The sequence below is a fragment of the Prunus dulcis genome, chromosome 5 (assembly GCF_902201215.1).
Source record: "Prunus dulcis chromosome 5, ALMONDv2, whole genome shotgun sequence".
Lineage (NCBI taxonomy): Eukaryota > Viridiplantae > Streptophyta > Magnoliopsida > Rosales > Rosaceae > Prunus > Prunus dulcis.
Window position 1 is genome coordinate 5,314,340 of NC_047654.1, and position 24,046 is coordinate 5,338,385.

General features: G+C 38.0%; 2 protein-coding genes across 2 annotated transcripts; both read right to left on the reverse strand.

Moving 5' to 3' along the window:
• Nucleotides 1-6,846: 6,846 nt before the first annotated feature.
• LOC117628884 (wall-associated receptor kinase-like 1) lies at nucleotides 6,847-10,291 on the reverse strand. Its single transcript, XM_034361435.1, is given in 4 exon segments — nucleotides 6,847-7,502; nucleotides 7,505-8,011; nucleotides 8,507-8,680; nucleotides 9,355-10,291. Coding segments are annotated over 4 exon segments (2,274 nt in total).
• Nucleotides 10,292-17,267: 6,976 nt separating this feature from the next.
• On the reverse strand, nucleotides 17,268-18,307 carry LOC117628885 (wall-associated receptor kinase-like 5). The gene is made up of 2 exons (XM_034361436.1): nucleotides 17,542-18,307; nucleotides 17,268-17,359 (listed from the first exon to the last, which is right to left on the reverse strand). Exons 1-2 carry the CDS (start codon nucleotides 18,305-18,307, stop codon nucleotides 17,268-17,270), a joined length of 858 nt encoding a protein of 285 aa, XP_034217327.1.
• Nucleotides 18,308-24,046: the final 5,739 nt, after the last annotated feature.

The window sequence follows — 24,046 nt, forward strand, 5'->3', positions numbered from 1 at the left end:
AATACATATGTTACGTCGTGCAGTAAAATATCCGACATGGTTTCTACTTTAAACGACGTCATTTTAATATGTAAGTCGCCTATTATAATTTACAACGCCTTCAATTTCTTAACCCCGACGTGGTTTGTTGTTGTGATAAGTATATTTTATTATTTTTATATCAAAATATTCAAAATAAATTTAAAATAAATCAGAAAAATGAAAAGTCAACTCCTATGAAGTCATTGATATATTTTCTTCCACATAAACCTTGAAAAAATTCATTTTGAATAACAAAAATTTAAAATGACCTTCCAAAACAAAATTGTTTTGATGAGTCATAAAATCACTTCTAGTTTTATGGTTTAGGGTTTAGAGTCTATGGTTTAGAGATTAGGGTTTTTATTTATTGGGGTTTATTTTTAAAGTATAATTTTTGGGTAGTCTAGGGTATATATTAGGCTGTAAAACCATAAACCCTTTTATAAACTTAATTTTTTAAATTGTATAATTTAGTTTTATGGGTTTAGGGTATTAATTTTTAACGACGGTGGTTGGGTCGTGGAATACATATTTTACGTCGTGCAGTAAAATATACGACATGGTTTCCACTTTAAACGACGTCATTTTAATATGTAAGTTGGTTTATATAATTTACAACGTCTTTAATTTCTTAACCCCGACGTGGTTTTTCAGTCGTCGTTATATAAAAATATTCAAAATAAATTTAAAATTAATCCGAAAAATGAAGCTTCAAAATAAACGGCCTTACGTTCTTTTTCCGAAAAATGAAGTTTCCGTCGTGGAATATTAAATTTACGTCGGTCCTTGTAGAACTTTCGCCTTGGTTTTTCTTTCGACGTTTTAAAGCGCGCGCTCTCTAAAAATTTTCGCGCGACCTAAATTTTTTAGATTTGGCTCTTATTCTTATACTTCGAACCCTGAAACCTAAAATTTTCAGATTTCGCGCAACATAACATTTCGCTCTCTCACTTCTGCTCTAATTAAAAGTTGCACTCTCCAGGCTCCGTCGAATCTGTGAGCTCGTCCAACCTGTAAGTACAAACCCTATCTTCCCTTGTAAATTCATTGAATGATATTAGGTTGTTTTGTTAAAGGGTTTTAGGTATATGCTTTGCGATCTGTTAATAATGTGCTTATAGGTATGGGTTCATGGATTTTCTGTTTAAATGGGTTCATGGATTACATTATCTGTTATGTTGAATTGGGAATGGATTTAATTTTGTCGGATCTTTTAATCACCCTATGTTATGTTGAATTGGGAATGGATTTAATGGATTTATTGCTTGGTTTCATGTATATGTTGGTTTCTTGCTTGGTTTCATGTATATGTTGGTTTCTTGCTTGGTTTCATATATATGTTGTGTTCTTAATGGGTTTTGTGTTCTTGAAAATAAACTGAGACACGACGAATTTTTAGGCATACGACGACGATTACACGACGGTTTTTTTAAACTACCGTCGTTTTATTACTTATACACGACGGTTTTTTCATAAACCGTCGTTTGTATTACTTATAATAGACGACGTCTGTTGAAAATCCGTCGTCTATATATGCCAAATACGTCTGTTTTTGTTTAAAACCCGTCGTCTCTATTTGTGTATTACTTGCTATTAGATCTTTGTATAATCTGCTATAGTGATGGTCATTGCCTGTATTTTCACTTTATTATAGATAATAGGTTATAGTGTCGGAGATGGATAAGTCATGGATGCACGCGGATAGAAGATCGAAGGCATATGAATTTGGGGTGGAAGCATTTTTGAACTTTGCTGTAGAAAATCTTCTAACTACAACACATGAGGAAGACAATCATTTTTGAAATTTTCTTCTTATTTCTATGTTAGATTGAATTAAGATTTGATTAATTTGCAGGTTCAAAGTGAACTTGAGGAAGACAATCATGGCGTATCAGAAAATTTAAGGTGGCTAGCAGCTGGTCCAAACATGGCAGTGCCATTATATAGGAGCTATCTTATTAAAGGTATTAAATTCAATATCAAGGCACAAGATGATGTGCGGACAACTCAAAATAGTGGAGTTTATTTACTTGCACATACCATGCAAGTTGCTAGTGCCAAGGATAAAAACCCAATTCTCTCAAATATGGGTTTCTATGGTGTCATTCAAGAAATTTGGGACCTTGACTACCAAAAGTTTACAATCCCAGTCTTTAGGTGTGATTGGATAGATAGTTCTGGTCTTGTAGTCGACGAACTTGGATTTACCCTTGTAGATTTGAGTAAAATTGGACATAGGAATGACCAATTTGTTTTGGCTTCTCAAGTCAAACAAATATTTTTTTATTGACGACCCGATGCATCGTGGTTGGTCGGTAGTGTTATCAATGCCTAATAGAGAATATAATGATGTTATTGGTGATGAAGTCTTAGGTGATGTGATAATTGAGTGTGAGCCATTTACTAGAGGGATGCCAAATGTTGACACATTTGATGAACTGGTGGGTGAGTTAGGTGGTCAAAATATTCGAGGTGGGTGTGAAGATATATGGATTGAATGATGCTTATGTAATTGGCAGTGTATGACATTAATTTTGTAATATATTGTAATGTGATTTCTTCACTTTCATTATACAGGTTTTGGCCACAAAACAATCAGTGCAAAAAATACTGGATCCAGATTACATCATTATATTCTGCATAAAAAACGACGTCTGTTCAAATAAAACACGACGTTATGGTGAACCATTTATTCAGCATATTTACCGACGTCTTAAAGCAACGTAACAATGAAGAACCACGACGCTATTGTGAAGAAATTATCCAGGATATCACGTCGGGGAAGGATTAAGAACCGCCATGTAATTCTAAATAACACGACTCCAATCCCATAATACCGACGTCTAAAAAACGAGATAAATTATCTGAACATTAATTTGGAACCGACGTTGTTTAATACGTGCGTCGTAAATAATGACGTTGTTTAGAAGTTCAACGTCGTCTACATTAATAAGTGCGTCGTGAGTAATGAATACATATAAATACAACGTCGACTATATAAATTCCACCGACGTTGTTTCGCATTTCAACGTCAACTACATAAATACATACGTCGTAAATAATGACACTGACAACTATTTCCACGTCATCTTTTTTAGAAAAATCGAAGTGGAAAATTTATTTCACGACGGTTGTTTGTAAATAAGAGACGTAGTAGATTTCAATAACGTCGTCTTCTCATATATTTAAAGACGTCATATTTTTTCTTGTCGTGAAAATTATATTTAACGGCGTAGTGTTTTAGTTGTCGTCGTTGTATGTCTATCTTGCGGCCTTGTTCTTTTAATATGTGTCATATTTTTCCTTTTTAACGACGGTGATTTGTTTGAGTTGGTCGTCTATTCTCATCCTCGACTATTTTTTAAAATTTTAGCAGACTAAACACGTCTGTTTTTATTTGTTTTCGACGTTGTTTTATTTAACAACGTCTAATATTTATCGTCGTTGTTTGTTTCTGAAAATAGGACGTATAAATTTTGTAATACGACTCTCATATTTTGTAACCGACGTTGTTTCGTTGTTCAACGTCTACTCTATAAATACATACGTCGTAAATAATGACACTGACAACTATTTCCACGTCATCTTTTATAGAAAAATCGAAGTGGAAAATTTATTTTACGACGGCTGTTTTTATATAGGCGACGTAGTAGGAATCAATAACGTCGTCTTCTAATGTATTTAAAGACGTCATATTTTTTATTGTCGTGAAAATGATATTTAACGGCGCCTTATTTTAATTTTCGTCGTTGTATGTCTATCTTGCGGCCTTGTTCTGTTAATATGTGTCATATTTTTCCTTTTTTACGACGGTTTGTTTAGAGAGTTGGTCGTCTATTCTCATCCCCGACAGCTTTTTTAGATCTTCAAAGACGTCGTTTTGTATTTGTTGATGACGTTGTATATTTTAACAACGACGGTGATTTAGCGTCGTGGTTTATGAGGGAAAAGATGACGGTGGATTCCACGACCATTGAAAAACCGAATACACGACGGTGATTTACCGTCGTCTTTTTGCTTTTTTGTAGTAGTGCAGAGAAGCTTAACTATACTCTAATCACCTTGGTCCCTAAAGTTGACAGCCCGCAGACTATGGTGCATTTTCGACCCATAAGCCTTTGCTCTACCCTTTGTAAAGTTATTTCCAAAGTTTTGGTTGCTAGGTTAAGACATATTCTGCCTCATATCATCAGCCCTAACCAGGTAAGTTTTGTGCCTGGTAGGCAAATCACTGACAACATCCTTATTGCTCAGGAGTTGATGCATAAATTTAAGCTGTCTAAAGGGAAAGAAAGGCTTTATGGCCTGGAAAATTGATTTGTCTAAAGTTACAACAGATTAAATTGGAAGTTTGTTGAGCATGTGTTAGTGGAGTTGGGGTTACCTTGTCCTATCACTAAATTGATTTTGAGTTGTGTTTCTACTGTGAGGTATCAAATCTGCATGAATGGTGAGCTTACTGATCAGTTTCTTCCTAAGAATGGCATTAGACAAGGAGACCTTTTATCTCCTTATCTCTTTGTGATGTGTATTGAGAAACTTTCTCGTCTTATTGGGGATTCTGTTAAAAAAGGAGTGGAAACCTGTTAAATCTTCTCAATCTGACCCAGCTGTATCTCACTTATTTTTTGCAAATGATCTAGTTCTCTTTGCTGAAGCTAATTCTACTCAAGCTAGGGTGCTAAAGAATTGTCTGGAGAGGTTTTGCAATGCTTCTGGGCAAACAGTGAATTATGATAAATCTGTTGTTTTCTGCTCTCCTAATACAAGGAAGGAGACAGCTAAGGAGGTAAGTCTGATTTGTGGCTCCCCTCTTACTGAGGACCTTGGTAGGTACCTGGGCATGCCTATGTTGCATTCTAGAATTACTAAATTAACCTGTGGCAATTTAATTGATAAAGTGCATAAACGGCTTGCTTCTTGGAAGTCAAAGTTTCTTTCTTTGGCTGGTAGAGCAACTCTTATACAAGCTGTCACTTTTGCTATTCCAATCTATGCTATGCAGACCTCCAAGTTGCCTGTTAGTGTTGGGCAAGAGCTGGACAAATTAAATCGTAACTCCTTTTGGGGTGGCAGTGAGAAAAAGCTTAAGATCCACCTCTGTCAATGGGATTTAGCTTGTCGTCCTAAGCACAAGGGGGGTTTAGGTTTTAAAAAAACTACTGCCATGAATAAGGCCCTTTTGGCTAAAGTTGGGTGGAGATTACATAAAAATGACAAGCGCTTATGGGCTAAGATCTATGAGTCCAAATATCTTAAAGGGAAATCTGTCTTAGATTCTTCTTTGATTTTTCGACAGGATTGTTCTACCACTTGGAAGGGTGTTATGTATGGGGTGGAGTTGTTAAGGCAAGGTATAGGTTGGAGGGTTGGTAAGGGGGATACTACTAAATTTTGGAAAGACAGTTGGCTTATTGATGAGCCTTTGTTGAAGCATGATGGAGTCTTGCATATTGAGGATATAGATTGCTCTGTCTCCAATTTTTTTAAAGATGAGTGGTGGGATCTGGATAAATTACTAAGAGCTTTAACGGAAGATCTTGTTCAACATGTTGTTAATTATCCTGTGGGTTTTGCTAGTAATTTGCGGGATTGCCAGATTTGGAAAGGAACTGCCAATGGAGTTTTCTCTGTTAAAACCGCTTACAATATGTTCTTTAAGGGTCCCTCATGGCCTGATTATAGTTTCAGTTCTTTGTGGAAATTAAAGATACCTCCTAAATTGAAGATCTTTGTTTGGCTTACTGTAAGGTAAAATTCTGTCCAATCAGCAAAGAGTTAGAAGACAGTTGACTCTTGATGCTTCTTGTGGTGTTTGTGAGTGGCCTATTGAAACTGCTTTACATATTCTTCGTGATTGCTATAAGGCTAGAGATATATGGAATACTGTTTTAATGCCTCGTCATCAGGGCCATTTCTTTTAAATGGATTTTCTGCCTTGGTTCCAGACTAATCTTCTCTCCCAGGCAGTTTGGTGTAGTAATATCCCCTGAAGTCTGGTGTTCATCTTTACTTGTTGGTATGTGTGGAAATGGAGAAATCACCAAGTTTTTCAAGGGGATGAAGATGTGTCTTCTGATCCTAAACAGCTTATTGTTCGTGCTGTCCATGAGTGGTTTAAGGCTTCTCATGTCTTCTGTAAGCATAATCATAAAGTCCAAGTTGATCTAAAGTGGGAACCTCCTATTTCTGGCCAGTTCAAGTTAAATGTTGATGGGTCTAGGAGGAATGGCTCTGGTCATATTGGTGCTAGAGGTGTTATTAGAAATTCCTCTGGAGATTGGATCAGTGGCTTTGCTGTCAACTTGGGGAAGGGGCAAATTCTTGAGGCAGAAATATGGGGATTATTTTTTGGTTGAAGCTTGCTTTGGACAAAGAGATTAATAACCTTGTAGTTGAAATGGATTCAGCACTTGCTGTCCAGTTGATCCAGAAGCAGCGCCTTACTGATGTTCATCCTCTTGCTGCCTTAGTTGCTAGTTGCTGGGAGCTGATGCATAAGATCAACTGATGCAGTGTTTATCACGTTTACAGAGAGAAAAACAGTGTTGCTGATTGCTTGGCGACCTGGAGCTATAACTTAGACCTGGGTTTTTATATTTTTGTTGATGCTCCAGCTTGGATTGGGCCTAGTTTGATTGATGATTTGTTAGGAATTACTAGATCTAGGCTAGTTCCTACTTATTTTCTGGTGTAGGTTGTCTTCTGGGGTTTTTGCCCCCTTTTTTCATCCCAAAAAAAAAAAAAAATTTGAAACAAAGTTTATTTCATTAAAAGAAATTCACTATAACATGTAGATGGCAACAATGGCATAAACCCATGTTTTTAGTAGCTAGCCGACACTTCTGAAAGTGATTCAACATCCCAATGCCGAACTGAATTGTCTTCCACAAAATCAACCCCTTCAGAATTTTGCTGAGCACTAATGGAAGGTTTTCTTGACATTTGTACAGCCTCTAGCTCTGATGTAACCTCTCTCATTGTAGGACGGTTTCTTCCATTCAAATTCAAGCATCTCCTTGCAAGGTTAGCGACTACCTGGATTTCTGTTTCAGAGCCCTCCTTCAGAACTCGAGCATCAACAACATTAAACAGACGATCTTCTTGCATCGAGGTAATGAAATATGTGGCAAGACTTCTGTATTCTTCTTCTTGTGACCATGTTACTGCAGAAATTGGTTTCTGCCCTGTCAAGAGCTCAACTAGGACCACTCCAAAGCTATAGACGTCACTTTTCTCTGTAAATTGGCTTGATTGAAAGTACTCTGGGTCCAAGTAACCAAATGTTCCATGTACACATGTGGTCAGATGAGTTTGGTCAATGGAAATTGATCTTGAAGTTCCAAAATCAGCAATTTTTGCTCTGTATTTTTCATCCAAAAGTATGTTGGCAGACTTGATGTCTCTATGATATATGGGAAAGGAAGCTGCACCGTGTAAGTACGAAAGAGCTCCTGCAACTTCTGTGGCAATTTGTAACCCATGTCCCATGTGAGTGGGAATTCCTCAATCTGCTCTTGGATATATTGAGAAAGAGTTCCATTCGGTATGAATTCGTAGACCAAAAGTGGAACTTCGGTCTCTAAACAACAACCAATAATTTGAACCACATTTCTGTGGTTGATTTGTGAAAGAATTACAACCTCATTGATGAATTCCGAGAGCCTGCTTTTGTCCACCATTTTGGACTTCTTTATTGCAACAATTCTTCCATCCGCCAACATGCCCTTGTAAACGGTACCTTGACCTCCCTGACCAAGAATTCTATCAATACTAAAATTGTTGGTGGCCTTTTCTAATTCTTTTGAATTGAATAACTTGATTTTGTCAACATTAACTTCGCCAGACAATAACTGTTGCTCTAACAATAAACCACCATTTTGTTTGAAAAACATTTTCTTGCGTGCAATGGTTTTCCTTTTCTTCACGATTTTGTTTACCCACCATGCACCAATGAGTAGTAACAATAGCCCAACACCGGAGCCAAGGCCTGCATCAGTAGTTTTCCATAGGAGCTTAAAATTAACTGAATTATATCCATTATCTTTTCTAAACACGAAAATAATTGAATAAACCCTTGTTGAATAATATATTGTAACAAAACAAATGTTGAATAACATTACATATTGGAAGATACATAGAGTTACTTACACTTATACCCCTAAGGTTTCCAGTCGAAACCTCTTTTTGTTGATTATTTGTCTAAAATTTGATGATTTGATTTGATTTTTTTTTTAAATATATGCAAATGACAAAATTAACTTCAATCATTCTTTTGGATAAAAATCAATGGAAATGGGTTTTGTGAAAACAATTTAAAACTTCAGGGGGTGTTCATATAATTTCTAAAACCTAGGGAATTTTGTGAAAAACCTTAAACTTTTAGAGGATGTTAGTGTAATTAACTCAAGATAGATATAATATTATTTTGAGATATAAAGGTCTAGGATAGCATATAGGAGTTCTATACCTAAAATAATATTACGGATTCCAGAAGTCCGTTCTGATGTGATTCTGGCGTGGCAGACAGTACTATTATAGTAACCCCCAACAGCAAAATACTCACATGCAGTTGTATTGGAGTAGCATCTATAACCCCCAACAAAGTTCTCACATGCATCGTTGCCCATACACGGAATGTCTTTGCATTCATCAATATCTGAAATGATGATGACTATATGCTTCAGTCCAAACTCAATCATATATTTCGGGAAAAAAAAAAAACAAAAAAAAAAAACTCACTCACATAAGAATCGCATGTTCAAATTTCATCAAAAAGTGAAAAGATATATTATACTAGAATAAACTCAATTCGAATTCTAGTTACTTATCTGGCTAGAACCAATCATTATATGTTTTAGTTATTTGTTAAGTTTCCGATACGTGATTTTACATTATTTGACAAAGTGATAACAGATCAGTAATCTAGATTATTAAGAAAAATTCTTTGTACTGAATTAAGATAAACATATTTATACATAACAAACGAAAATAATGAGAGGATTTGATTGAGGGGTTTGAAATAAGATAAACATATTTATTATATTAATGCAAATCCTAACGATTTCAAAAAAAAAAACTGTTTATGAGCATGCGCAAAAGTGCTTTCTGCATAATCATTTCCATATACGAGGCCCTCTTTTTTTTTTTTCTTTTTTTTTTATTTATTTATTCGATGGATAGTCTACTCTAAGGGGAGGGGAGGATTCGAACTGATGCCATGGGGCTTGCAACCACTAAGGTAAATACCTTTACTATTTTATAGTAGACCACTGAGATTAGAAATCAAGGATCAGTCTAAATCCAGAAAGAAGAGAGATTCAGTTTGCGTACCTTGACAAAGTTGGAGAAGATAAGGATTTCCTTCCGTGCCGGGCGGACAGATACAAGTCATCATGTTCCGGTTGTACTGAGAAGTCGAATTACTAATATTGCTGGTGCAAAAGGGTGTTGATTGGTTACCAGTCAGGTCTGGTTTTTCTCTGAATCCTTCACTGAATCTTTCACCATAGTCATATACATTTAACATCCAGTCTAGCACCACAGGAACGCTGTCCATATCCTTCACGTCTTGAAAATTCGTTAAGTTATTCTTAAAACTATAGTCAACCAAAAATGCATACTTGCAATCGCCCATTGGATCTGATGTTGATGAATTTGATGGTATCTCAATACTAAAATTGGTGAGTTCATAGCTTGGAAGACGATCTTCGCAACAGTCAATACCTTTATAGCAGGTGCTAAAGTCGCCGCCTGTATTGTTTCGACAAATCGACCCGCATCCAGCGACAGGCCCATGATCTGAACGCATACGGGCAAAGAGGTCACAACCCACTGCAATGAATATGTTGTCTGTCCGAGAGTAAATGAAAGGACTGCCTGTCAAATTCAGGGGTTGGCGAGTTTCCTTTCCCTCACAGCTGAAGAAAGTAATAGGGTTCTTAACCTGAACCGATTGCACGCCATAATCATTAAACGGAGAAATACTTAGCAGCTCCAGGTTGACGCTCTTGAGGAAAGGCACTTGCCTGCTGTAATTAGCTGAGGTTGTAGAGTTGGAGTGCCTGCAGTCTATTTGAAACCATTTATCCAAATAACAATCTTTGCTAGGTCCAATCCCGAAAGGGTATGGGATGGCAACATCTCCACAATGCGTTATGCAATTAGGCTTTGCTGTAGGCAGTGATGCTGCACTAGTTGTTGCAGCTCCATAGCCACAACTTAGGATTATTATGCGCCATAACAACAGAATAATGGATATGATATTCATTATTTATCAAACTGATTTGCAATCCAAATTGATGTAATGATCAAACTTTATATAGCTCCGAAAAAAGGAACATGCATTGAAGTACGTGTGTACATGAATTTGGCGGAAAGTATTGTGTACATGAATTTGGCGGAAAGTATTGTGTACATGAATTTCTAACTAGCCGTGTTTACCTCATGCGATAAAATATAAAATTCTCAAGTAAATGATCATTTTTTGTATTAAAGTGAAGTCTACATATCTTTACCAAATAAAATTTAAAAAAAGTGAAGTCGTATGTGCTTTATTTTTCTACCTTTCTCTTCCTTTTTAGAAAACAAAGTATATGTTGGACCAGAAATAATAAAAGAAAAGAAGAGAAGGGTTCCAAGTTTTTTATGATATTCAAGGAAGACTCATGTTCCAAGTTTTTTATATTTATAGAGAGAAGAACTCGGTTGCTGACAGATTGGCTGCTTGGAGCCACGCGACATCTCCCGGTTTGGCTTGGCCCTCTTTGATGACTGACACGCTAGGGGTTACTAAGACAAGCATGATTAATATTGGTTAGTTGTTGTTGGTTGTTTTAGCTGGGGTTTTAATATTGTTGCTGTTTCAATTATTTTGCTTCTTCCTCCTTTCTTAAGTTTCCTATCTGCTTTATTTAAAAAAATACTAAAAATAAAAAATAAAAAGTATCTTATCTGATGTCTTGTCGAAAGCATGGAATATTTAATTAGCAAAGCAAATAATTATTTGTCTTAACCTTCTCAATGGAGGATAAAACCATTATCGTATATATGAATAAAAGACTTAATATCATAAAACATCCCTAAACTCCATATATGTAGTGCCCACATCTCCAATAATATAGTGTCAGGTGTATTTAAAATACAATATATATTTTTAAATAATTTACTTTTTAAAAAAGATTTAAAAAGAAAACCAAATTTTTATGAATTTTAAATGAACAGTATTTGGTGTTAATTAGATGATTCAGAGAAGGTGCACAGGTACTTCCTGCAGCTTGGATGGAGACATGAGTTAGTTGACAAGTATTTGGCGTTAATTAGATTTGTATTCGTGTCTCAACAATGGCGAATCTAGGATTTTTAGGACATAGGGTCATAATGTAAAAGTTTTGAAATTTTTTAAAAGAAAATAGCATTGAAAAATTAAACGATAGCACTTTCATTCCTAAATCAACTAATCAAAACATAAAACCATAATCAATTAAGAAAGGAGGAAGAAATGTTGATTTTGGGGGTTTTTTTGTTGGGGTTGCTGGGTTCTTATTACATCTCTCAAAATAATAATATATGTATCTTCCACCATGGTAATATTATCTCATGTTTAGAAATGATAATGGATATAATTCAATACCTATTGATGCATGTCTTGGCTCCAGTGTTGGGCTATTGTTACTACTCATTGGTGCATGCTGGGTACACAAAATCGTGAAGAAGATAGGGATATTTTGGCGTTTTCGAAACGAGCGACAGAACTGATGAGGGTATTGTGGCGTTTTAGAAAATTAAATAGGGATATTTTCGGTGTTTTGAAATTTTCATTAAAGGGAGCCAAGTGCTCCCGTGTATTTACTTAGCAGAACTTCTATGAAGAAGCATTTCTCAAGTGCTTCTTAAAAAACAATAGAATTTTACGGGGTAATTTTCCATTGTATTACTTCCTTGAAATATATACACATACAATCCTTACTCTACAAGGAAACACTAATCAATAAAGGACACAACAATAAATCCTTCCTAATAAAGGACTCCTAATATTCACAATATATTTACATACTTATTTAAATAACTCACGTTTACACTCCCCCTCAAGTTGGTGCATATATATCACACATGCCCAACTTGTCAAGTGAGTTACCAAACTTTCGACTACATACTGCATGAGTAAGAACATCTGCAAGTTGTCCCTCTGACTCCACAAACGGTATTGATACAATCTTCTTCTCAAGCTTTTCTTTGATAAAATGACGATCAACCTCTACATGCTTCGTTCTATTATGCTGTATTGGATTATCAGCTATGTCTCTTGCTGACTTGTTATCACAAAACAACTGCATGGTATCCTTTGGTTTAAAACCAAGTCCCCAAAGAAGTTTTCGGAGCCAAAGGATTTCACAGATTCCTTGAGCCATACCTCTATATTCGGCCTCAGCTGAAGACCGTGACACCACCTTCTGTTTTTTACTTCGCCATGTCACCAAATTCCCTCCAACGAAGGTAAAATATCCAGAAGTAGACCGTCTATCAGTTACATCACCTGCCCAATCCGCATCAGTAAACCCTTCAATCCTCAAATGCCCATTTTTTTTATACAAGACTCCTTTTCCAGGTGCCGACTTCAAGTATGCCAAGATACGCAGAACAGCAGCCATATGATCCACACTCGGTGAATGCATGAACTGACTCACAACACTCACAGCATATGCAATATCAGGACGAGTATGAGCCAAATAAATCAGTCTCCCTACAAGTCTCTGATATCTACCCTTATCAACTAGTTTCTGTTCCGGATCCAAACACAAATGATGCTTCTCAACAATAGGCGTCTCTACCGGCTTACATCCCAACATACCAGTTTCTTTTAATAAATCCAGTACATACTTACGTTGAGACAAGAAGATACCTTTTGACGAGCGAGCAACTTCAACTCCCAAGAAATACTTCAAATCCCCTAAGTCCTTCATCTCGAATTCGACCGCGAGATTTCCTTGCAACTTGGACATCTCATCAACGTCGTTTCCTGTTATAATCATGTCATCTACATAGATAATCAAGGCTGTTACTTTATTCTGTCTATGCTTCACAAACAAGGTGTGATCAGAATGACTCTGACAATATCCATTCTTTCTCATGACTTGAGTAAATCTACCAAACCATGCACGAGGCGATTGCTTAAGTCCATAGAGTGACTTACGCAACCGACATACTCCGGTGTTCCCACCATTGCTATATCCAGGAGGAAAATCCATATACACTTCTTCCTCCAAATTCCCATGGAGAAATGCATTCTTCACATCAAACTGTTTTAATGGCCAATCCATGTTTGCAGCTAAAGAGATAAGAACACGTACCGTATTCATCTTGGCAACCGGGGAGAAAGTCTCCTGGTAATCTACCCCATATGTTTGGGTATATCCTTTAGCCACCAACCTTGCTTTGTATCTGTCTACTGTTCCATCAACTTTATATTTAACTGTAAACACCCACCGACATCCCACTGTCTTCTTCCCTATGGGTAGCTTCATCACCTCCCAAGTAGTATTTTTTTGCAATGCCAACATTTCCTCATCCATTGCTTTTGCCCACTTTGGATCTTTTAGAGCTTCCTCCACTCGAGTTGGTACATGGATAGACTCCATATTACTTACCATAGTCTGACGCTCTGGTGCAAGCTTATTGCATGATACATAGTTGGCTATCGGATACTTCACCTTTCCTTCAGGAGAAAACCTATCAAGAGGCACACCTCGATTTTGTCTTGGCGGCAATTTATAAGTACCTACACTTGGATTAGTTACACAATCATTTACGATACTTACCTCAGGCATATTCAGAGAAGATGTATTGGGCGGCACTTCGGAACTAGAGAGAGAAGATGTATTGGGCGGCACTTCGGAACTAGAGAGAGAAGATGTACTAGGCTCCTCAATAAAGGGTATACTGGGCTCCGCACAAGGTTGTTCAACAGCAAGGTTCATCTCGATAGTAGCTTGCCGTGACTCTCCTAGTAGGGGCTTAGTACCAGATTCTACACGCTGTTCAATAGTCACATCTCCCCCTAGATCCAACCAACTCAGATTACCATCAGTGTTCTCCCCCTGGTGATCTGAAGTGGAAGGTACAAAAGTGTAGAAATAGTCTGTTTCAGAGAAAGTCACATCCATGGTTACATACATATGTCGGGTCCCAGGATGGTAACACTTATACCCTTTTTGGTGAGACGAGAAACCCACAAAGACACACCGTAGGGCACACGGATCCAATTTACTACGATGTATTTTCGGAATATGAACATAAGCCACACAACCAAATACTCGAGGAGTGAGAGTATTACTGGACACCACTGGAGCATGTTGAATGAGGACCTGAATAGGTGTTTGAAATCCAACCACCCGAGAGGGCATATGATTAATGACATACACGGCATAAGTAACAGCTTCAGGCCAAAAACGTGGAGGAACCGAGGCCCCAAGGAGTAAGGCACGAGCTGTCTCCAAAATGTGACAATTTTTACGCTCTGCAACCCCATTTTGCTGTGGGGTATGCGGACATGTGGTTTCATGGAGAATCCCTTGACCACGGAGAAACTCCGACAACTCAAAATTAATGTATTCTCCTCCATTATCAGAACGTAGAACTTTAATAACGGAAGAATATTGCGTTTGAACCATCTGAGCAAATGACCGAAATATGGCACCAACATCACTTTTATTTTTCAACACATAAAGCCATGTCATACGAGTGCAATTATCAACAAATGTAACAAACCACCGAAGTCCAGAAGAAGTAACAATTGGAGAAGGCCCCCAAACATCGGAATGCACAAGATCAAATGGAAAATGTCTTTTATTCATACTAGGAGGAAACAAAGCACGATGGCTTTTAGCAAGAATACATACTTCACACTGTAAGTCTGATTCATTTATTCCACTAAATAAATGAGGCAACATACGCCTTAAATAGCTAAAGGATGCATGGCCTAATCGACGATGCAATAACCATACTTCTTGTAAATTACTACCACGGAGCACTCGGACTGCATGAGCTCTGCCAGGAACGACATCATCCACGTAGTACAACCCCTCTCTCTTAGTGCCACGCCCAATTATCTCCTTGGTCTGAATATCCTGAAGTAGACAAAAGGACGGATACATTAGAACAACACAATCCAATTGTTCAGTAAGCTGTGGTATGGAAAGTAAATGATGTGATAAAGATGGAACAAGCAAACATCGGTGTAAAGGGAGAGAGGCTGTGAGATACACGGTACCAGCACCAACAACAGGTGCTCGGGTACCATTAGCAGTTGCAATATATTCCCTGTGAGATGTTGTCATATATTGGAATACATTCTTATCGTATGTCATATGATCTGTTGCACCAGAGTCCAGAATCCAACCTGCATGATGCTCAGTGTCGGAGGCCAAAAAAACATGCCCTACAGTACCTATAGTGGAGGATGAATCACCATGGGTAGAACGAGTCAACAAAGTTTGACTCGGGTTATTGGAGATAGTCTCATCCTCCTTAGCTTTTGGTGGGGCAGTAGCCAGGGATGCACGGCCTCCATTATTTCCCCCACTCCCACGCTCCTTTGCACGTAGCTTCTTCTTCAATTATGGGAACCAATCAGGTACCCCATGCTTGGCAAAACACGTATCCTCAGTATGACGGGTTTGTCCACAGAAAGTACACTTCAAATCATCTTTATTTTCTCGGGTAAATGGACGAGAATTTAAAGACTGACTAGAAGGATTACTCGGACGAAAGGCAGCGGCGGGCCGAGAGACCATGGCCATGGATGGCAGCCCTCCTTGGTTGTTACTCCCACTCATCATGGTGGCATGTCTTTGTGCTTCACGCCGAACAACAGAAAACACTTCCTCAACAGATGGCAAGGGTTGAGTACGTAGAATATCACTACGTACTTTATCAAAGAGATCATCCAAACCCGCCAAAAAGGCATACACACGATCAATTTGAATCTCATCTCGAAGGGTCTTGAGATCCACTGCACACGCCATCTTGATTGGTCTCCTTTGATCTAACTCCTGCCAAACGGACTTGAGATCAGCGTAATACACACCAACCGGTCGGCCCTCTTGACGGAGTCTGAAGGATTTAACCTTTAATTCATAAATTTGAGAAATATCCGAACCATCATAATAGGTCCGAGCCACCTCTTCCCAAACTTCTTTAGCAGTACGTAGGTGAATAAAAAATCCCATGATAGCAGGTTCCATGGAATTGATCAACCACCCTTTTACGATTGCATTCCCTGTCTCCCATGTCTCATACCCAGCACTATTCTCAGCAGGTTCCTCGGTACTCCCTGTCACAAAGCCTTTCCTACCGCGTCCAGCGATGTGCATCTCCAAAACTTTGGACCAAAGAGGATAATTTGATCCATTCAACTTCACTGTGTTTGGTACAGCAGACGCATCATTCTGAATAACAACAGGATTCAATACTGGAGTATTGGTTGGTGTACGAGAGCTACCCTCCAATTTCAAAACAGCACTATCTTCCAAAGAGGCCATCCTATCTTACGGTGCACAGCTCTTGATGTAGCAATCCACACGGTTCTGGAGGTACTAATCCACACAGCACAGCCAAATCACACACGGCAATATCACACACACCCACACAGCCTGACGTTCTGCAAGGGAATATTGCAGAAAAGAAAGAGTCGGCCGTCAACAGCAGCGGAAAAATATTCTAGGGTTACGGTAACCTAAGCTCTGATACCAAATAGAATTTTACGGGGTAATTCCCATTGTATTACTTCCTTGAAATATATACACATACAATCCTTACTCTACAAGGAAACACTAATCAATAAAGGACACAACAATAAATCCTTCCTAATAAAGGACTCCTAATATTCACAATATATTTACATACTTATTTAAATAACTCACGTTTACAAAAACAACTTCAAATGCTTTTGAATCCCACCCAAAGCTCTTTTATAATTTCTGCCAAACATTATTTTTAAAAGATAGAAGCGCTTTTACCCATTTGAAAGCGCTTTTAGCAGTTTCAAAAGCACTCACAAACGAATACTTATTCAAGTTTCCAATGTGGGACTTATATTCTTCAGCAATTTCAACACATCATATTCATTAAAGTAAGCCCCCAAACGAACTGATCCACTCATCTCTTTTGAAAACATTAAATAAACAAAGTTTCTAAGAAGCACTTTAATTTTTATCATAAATTTTGATGTGCTTCTAACAAAAGCGATTTCAATAAAAGCTTTCTACATAATCATTTCCATTCCCACCCTCTCGTAGTTTCTTTGCGAGGGTAAATACCTTTACATTTTTATAGTAGACCACTGAGATAAAAAATAAAGGATCAATCTAAATCCAGAAAGAAGAGATTCAGTTTGTGTACCTTGACAAGGTTGGACAAGATAAGGATTTCCTTCCATGCCTGGCGGACAGATACAAATCATCCTGGTCCGATTGTACCAAGTAAAATCATAATTGCTGGTGCAAAAGGGTGTTGATTGGTTACCAGTCAGGTCTGGTTTTTCTCTGAATCTTTCACCATAGTCATGTACGTTTAAGATCCAATCCAGCACCACAGGAACGCTGTCCATATCCTTCACGTCTCGAAAATTCGTTAAGTTATTCGCAAACCAATCTGTCTCAACCAAAAATGCATACTTGCAATCGCCCATTGGATTTGATGTTATCTCAATACTAAAAGCGCTGGTGAGTTTATTACGTGGAAGAGTATCTTGGCAACAGCCAATACCTTCATAGCAGTTGTCATAGTCGCCGTCTGTATTGTTATGACAAATCGACCCGCATCCAGCGACAGTCTCATGATCTGAGTTCATTTGGGCAAAGAGCTCACAACCCACTGCAATGAATATGTTGTGTGTCCGAGAGTAAATGAAAGGACTGCCCGTCAAATTCTGGGGTTGGCGAGTTTCCTTTCCCTCGCAGCTGAAGAAGGTAATAGGGTTCTTAACCCGAATCGATTGCGTGCCATCTTCAAACGGAAAAATAGTTAGCAGCTCCAGGTTGACGCTCTTGAGGAAAGGCTCCTGTCTGCTGTAATTAGCTGAGGTCGTAGAGTTGTCGTGCCTGCGATCTATTTGAAACCATTCATCTAAGTAACAATCTTTGTTAGGTCCAATCCCGAAAGGGAATGGGATGGCAACATCTCCACAATGCGTTGTGCAATTAGGCTTTGCTATAGGCGCTGCAGCTCCATAGCAACGACTTAGTATTATTATGCGCCATAACAACCGAATAATGGATATGATATTCATTATTTATCAAACTGAGTTGCGGAGTTTGATTTTTGCAGTCCATATTGATATATATAGCTCCCAGGAACATGGATTGCCTTTAAGTAGGTTAAATTTCATTGCTTTGTACAAATGAATTTGCATGGAAATTATTTCTAGTTATACGTGTGTAGACTTCTACTCAATCTTCATCCGCAAAAAAAAAAATTTCGACTTTTAGTCACTGTCAATTTTTATAAAAACTTTCAATTATAACCAAAAACCCATTTGAATAAATTTAAATGCCCTCAAAACTAAAACTCATACAAATCTAAAAAGAAAAACCCTATTAGATTAAAATGTGATTTTTTTTGTAGGCACGTCTACAGCACTAGTCGAATTCCTTGTGACTGTTGTTCTTCCTTTTCTGCGTTTATGGGGTGGGTCTGCAGCATATAGTTCTTGTTCTTAAAAATCATGTGCGTGGGTGCGGCGGCTAGAATCCATCATGCTACAAAAATATCAACAAAACATTCAAAAGAAGAACAAATCATCAGCACTCGAAAAATAAGCTGCCCCTTACGTGAGGTTAGGCTCATCCCCATTAGTCTATGGAGAAAATGTGGCTTACGTGACGTTAGGCTCTTCTTCGTCTCTTCTTCTTTGTCTGTACATTCATTTTTTCCCTTGTTTATTTTCTTCTCTTTTTGGTTTCATTCTCTCTGGAAAATTTCTGAAATGTGGTGTTTATTTTTTCTTGAAGGTGGGGTATTTAATTCTATGCTGGAAATTGATTGGGTTGTTTGGTTGCCAACAAATGCTGAGACGTTAGTATAATTATTTCTTTTTTCCTTATTGTAATTACTTCCTAAATAGGCTTACATTTGTATCACTATAAATACCTCCTTGTGAGAAGAACAGAAATATATATACTGAATTATTCATAATCCTAAATTCTATTTGAGTTGGTACCATATCAGTGATCCTAGGATCCTGTTGCAGTTGCTATTCTTTGTAGTCGCCGCCGTCGCTGCTACTATTATTGCTATCGTACCTTGCCACAATTTTTCCTACCCTTGCCTTCCCGCAAATTGTTACTATTTCTCCCTACGTTTGCATATATTTCCTGCCCATGCCGAAATTTGCTGCACTTTATTCAACACCTTACCCTAATCTACCTTTATGGCTCTTGACGATATTGAGATTCGCAAACTTTTTTATCAAGAGGTTGCTGCTAATGCTTCAAGCACTTCTGCTTCTACGCAGGTTGTGACTGTTGTTTCCGACCCGACATCTATTCCTTATGGTGTCAAGTTAAATGGCACCAACTACACTCTCTAGTCCGAAGCTATTACTATCTTACTGGTACTATTCCAGAACCTGCTCCTGATGCAGTCACCTATGACAAGTGGGTGATGGAGAATGCTATTATGAAAGGTTGGCTTATCGGTGCCATGGAACCGGGTGTGATGAATTTGTTCATTCATCCTCCCACAGCCAAAAATATTTGGGAGGATGCGTCTCACACATATTATGAAGGTGCTGATAGATCAATTATCTATAATTTATCTCGCAAAGCTATGGAGACTAAGCAGGTAGGAAGACCCTTTGGGTCCTATTTTTCTGATTTGAAGACTATCTAGCAGGAGCTTAATCACTGCAAGCCAATTACTTTTACCCAGGCTAACGTGATTAAGGTTCACCAAAAGTAGATTGATGAGGAGCGTGTTTATCTATTTCTGACTGGTCTTCATGATATTTATGATCCTATTCAAGGAGAAATTCTTTGTACATAACCATTCCCTAATCTGGCGACAGCCTTTTCCACTGTGAGGAGTGAGGAGAAACGTCACAATACCATCCTTAATCCAAGTAGTGCTTCCAATGTGCCTATGGCTATCAAGAAACTGTTTGCCCGTTTTATGTTTGCTCCTGTGATGGAAGGGCAAAGTTCCTCATTGCCTTAAAAACCATTGACTGGTCAACAAACCAACTTTCTTTGGTGCGCGAGCGTGCCACTGCTAGCAATAAAAAAATCTTAGTGACTTCTTTGAAACAGATAATTTGCGCTCTAAGTTACTAATTTCTAAACAAACGATTGTGAATTTGGGTGAGGAATATCTCTCAAGTAAGTTCTTTTCCTATCTCAGATTGGTGAGGACTTCATATTTTATCACAGTATAAAATTGGTAGTTCTGGCCAGAATAGATGATAATAAAGTGGACTGTTTTAGGTAGAACTACCTTCTACATAATTAAAAAGGGAAAAATCAACTCTAGAAAGACAAAACAAAGGGCTGGAATTCCATTTATGCCTAGGTAGAAACTTCTGATCGGGGCTGGACTGAGTATGTCTGCGATGGACTGAGCTGTTAATAACTTCAACTGCTTAGCTTCAGCTGTAAATCGATACCAAAGTTCAATTTTGGCAGAGCTTTAATCTACTTCAAGTCTTGGGAGGCTTTTGAGCGGGCAGAACTGCGGCTTCTTCAGTCTGAAGGGGCAGAAGTGGCTGGACTTGAGGACTTAATAAGCTGGAACTGCACTGTAAAATTTCTTGAGGTTTTCATATTTGTGAAAACTGAAACTCTGTTTGTCTTGGCTTTGCTAAACCAAATTTGTAACGAGAGAAGTCTCGTTTTGAATGACTTATTTCTCTAAGTCTGAAGTTTGGAAGTTCTGATCTATAGCTGGCTTCTTTTGTGGCTCAAATGAGCTTTTGGTTGCTCCAGTTTGTTTGAAGGTTCTCAGTGATCAAGTGATCATTTTGAGTTTTTTGCCTTTGGTTAATTTTTGATTGTTTGATTGATTTGTTCAAAAATGAGTGTCCTTTGCTCCATTCGCCCTCTCTTATATTTATAAGAAATGTTTTTTGGAATAGGGTGATTCTTTTAATAGTGGGCGGCAAAAATTCTCAAAAGATCTCTCATTTTTAAATGCAAAGAAAAAGGGATTTTATCAATTCTGGCTGACAAGCTCACAACAGTCAGTTCCAAAGGTCAATCACTTCCCTGTTTTTCTTGAAAGAAAACCTAATCCTTCTTTAATCCCAACTACTTTTGTAAGAGCTCAAACTGTGATGTTTAGTTTGATTTTCCATTTGAACAACTCCCTGTTTTCCTGCTTACCTCCAAAATGTAGTCTGCTTATCTCTTGAAAACAGTGGCTTTCTTTTGAGTAGAAAAAATATCACTGAACGAATATATATATATATATGGGATTTTGACCTTCTGTTTGGCAAAGTTTCAAAGATGTCATTTTTCTATAGCTGCCCCAATTTTAACTCTCTTATCACTTCCAGTTGATATTGTTGACTTTTTCAAGTCAAGTAGTCAAGTGAATTCTGAAAATAGGCTTTCCAAAAAAAGATCTTTGCTGTCTTTGCACTCTGGGCTTTGAGATTTTAGTGGTGAACCAACAGCTGGGCCCCATCAAACCTTTTTTTCAATTTCTTTTATCCATTTTCAGTGGTTGATTTGCAAGAAAAATCATGTGCCACTAGTTCTGGCTTTTGGGCTTCTGCTTAGTTTTGAAATCAAAGCCCAATCCTCCGTTTTTTTGTTTCGCAGGCCCTTCTGAGAAGTGGTCAGCATGTGGTTGCTTTTTGGCCCAAACAGAAACATGGGAATCAGTCGTTGACTCAACACTCATCTCATGGTTCTACTACTGGGAAGTGAACTGTCGCAGTACTGTGAAAGCAGTGCTTTCAAAAGAACAGATACCCTGAATGGTAGGATAGTTATAAAGAACGAAGGGCCCGTAAAGGCCAAGACAACAGCCTTAGCCTAAAAAAGGGAATAGCCGCCGTTTATACTGCTGAACCGACACCTCTTGTTGCTGTCGTATCTCCTGTGGTGTCTATTACGTCTACTCTTTTTGGGGTAGATATTGCCCTTCTCCAACAATCAGGTAATATTGTTCTAGCTCTCCTTGCTACTGATTCTTAAAGGGCCACGTTTGGATACTTGATTCTGGAGCTACTAATCATATGACATTTGATGCGTCTCTCATTCACCATAATCATTCTCCTGCTTGTTCTCTTGTCACTAATGTCAATGGTGTGCCCTCTCCGGTTACTAGTGCCAGAAGTGTTGATTTAGTCCCTCTCTCACATTGTACCATACGTTATTGATTCCTACCTCTCTAATAATTTGTTATCTATTCCGCAAATAACAAAACAATTAAATTAATATTGTTTAGTATTAATCTATCCTACTACTTCTGTCTTCTTCAAGATCTCAACAGCAAGGAGATTATTGGGCGTGATACTAAGAGAGAGGGCTTGTACTAGGTGGATGATGTGTGTGTGAGCAAATCTTTGTTTGTAAAGGGTTCGAACCGTGCATTTGAGAATCAACTGTGGTTATGGCATATTCGTTTGGGTCATGTTTCATTCGACTATTTACAGCATTTGTTTCCATCTATATTTTCAGCTTGTAAACCTTCGGATTTTATGTTTGCCACTTGCATTTTGCAAAAAGTCACCGTGCAACTTATCCTATTTGCTCTTATAAAAGATTTGTGCCTTTTGTTTTGGCATATTATGATGTTTGGGACCCTGCTCCAGTTATTACTACTTCTGCCTTCCATTGGTCTGTTATTTTTGTGGATGATTGCACCCCCCATGACGTGGTTGTATCTGATGAAAAATAAGAGTGATGTTTTCGCTTGCTTTCAAACTTTTCACCAGGTGATTAAAACTCAATTTTCTGCTACTTCAAAGGTTCTTCGTTCGAATGATAATGGTAAATATGTTAATCAGGTCTTACACAGTTATTTTCAAGAACATGGAATTCTACATGACACTACTTGTCCCTACACACCTCAGTAGAATGATGTAGCTGAAAGGAAGAATCGCCAAATTCTTGAAATTACTTATGCTATTCTTTTGGTGCCAGCCTAACCCCACAATTCTAGGATGAAGCGATCACCTCTACAATCTATCTTCTAAACTGTGTTCCTAGTAGTATCCTGCAATTTAAGACCCCATTGGACAAATTGGAGGCTTATGTTTCCCTTCCATCTCACCTCACTCTTCTACCTCGTGTTTTTGGGTGCGTTGCTTTTGCGCACTTGCACAAACACCAACGTAAGAAATTTGATATGTGTGCTGTGAAGTGTGTATTTATTTATTATCAAAAGGGTTATTGGTGCTTTCATCCGCTAACTCGACTTTTATGTTACTATGGATGTTACGTTTTTTGAGCATGAGATGTATTTTGCTTAACTCGTATCCCATTCTCCTCTTTTGGGAGAGAGTAGCGTTGAAAATTTGAAATGGATGGAGTTCTTTCAAGATAACATTTAGGTTAATTGGCTAGCCACATGTGACTTGATAGCTAGTAACGAATCAACATGCACAGATACTGCACCTGTGACTAAACCTACCAGCACCGCCGCACCCATAGCTAATAAAGTCGGCAGCATCTCTCTTTACTACCTTTCTAGTGACCAGTTCTGAGTCTCCTCATGCTGACATTCTTGAGGTAAGTATAGAATCTTTGATTAATACTAATAATGATTGTGAAATTGTTGAGTGTAGTGTGTATCAGTTACCACCAAGGAGTAATCATGGGAAGCCACCAGATAGATATTCACCAAAGCCTTCGACAAAGGTGAAGTATTGTTCATTATATGTCTACTCATAGATTAGCTAAAGCTTGTCAGGCATTTGTAAATCAAATCTACAGTGGCTACTCCTAGTAAAGTACAAGATACATTCTCTGATTCAAAATGTGCGAGTGCTATGAACTAAGAGACGTAAGCTCTTGAGAAAAATCAA

What these genes read in the sequence shown, in the direction of transcription:
- LOC117628885 (XM_034361436.1), bottom strand. Translation starts at nt 18,307, where the DNA reads ATGAATATCATATCCATTATTCGGTTGTTATGGCGCATAATAATACTA. An exon ending in AGAAAAACCAGACCTGACTG is followed by an intron (nt 17,360 to 17,541) that starts GTAACCAATCAA and finishes TTTTTATCTCAG; the next exon opens with TGGTCTACTATAAAAATGTA.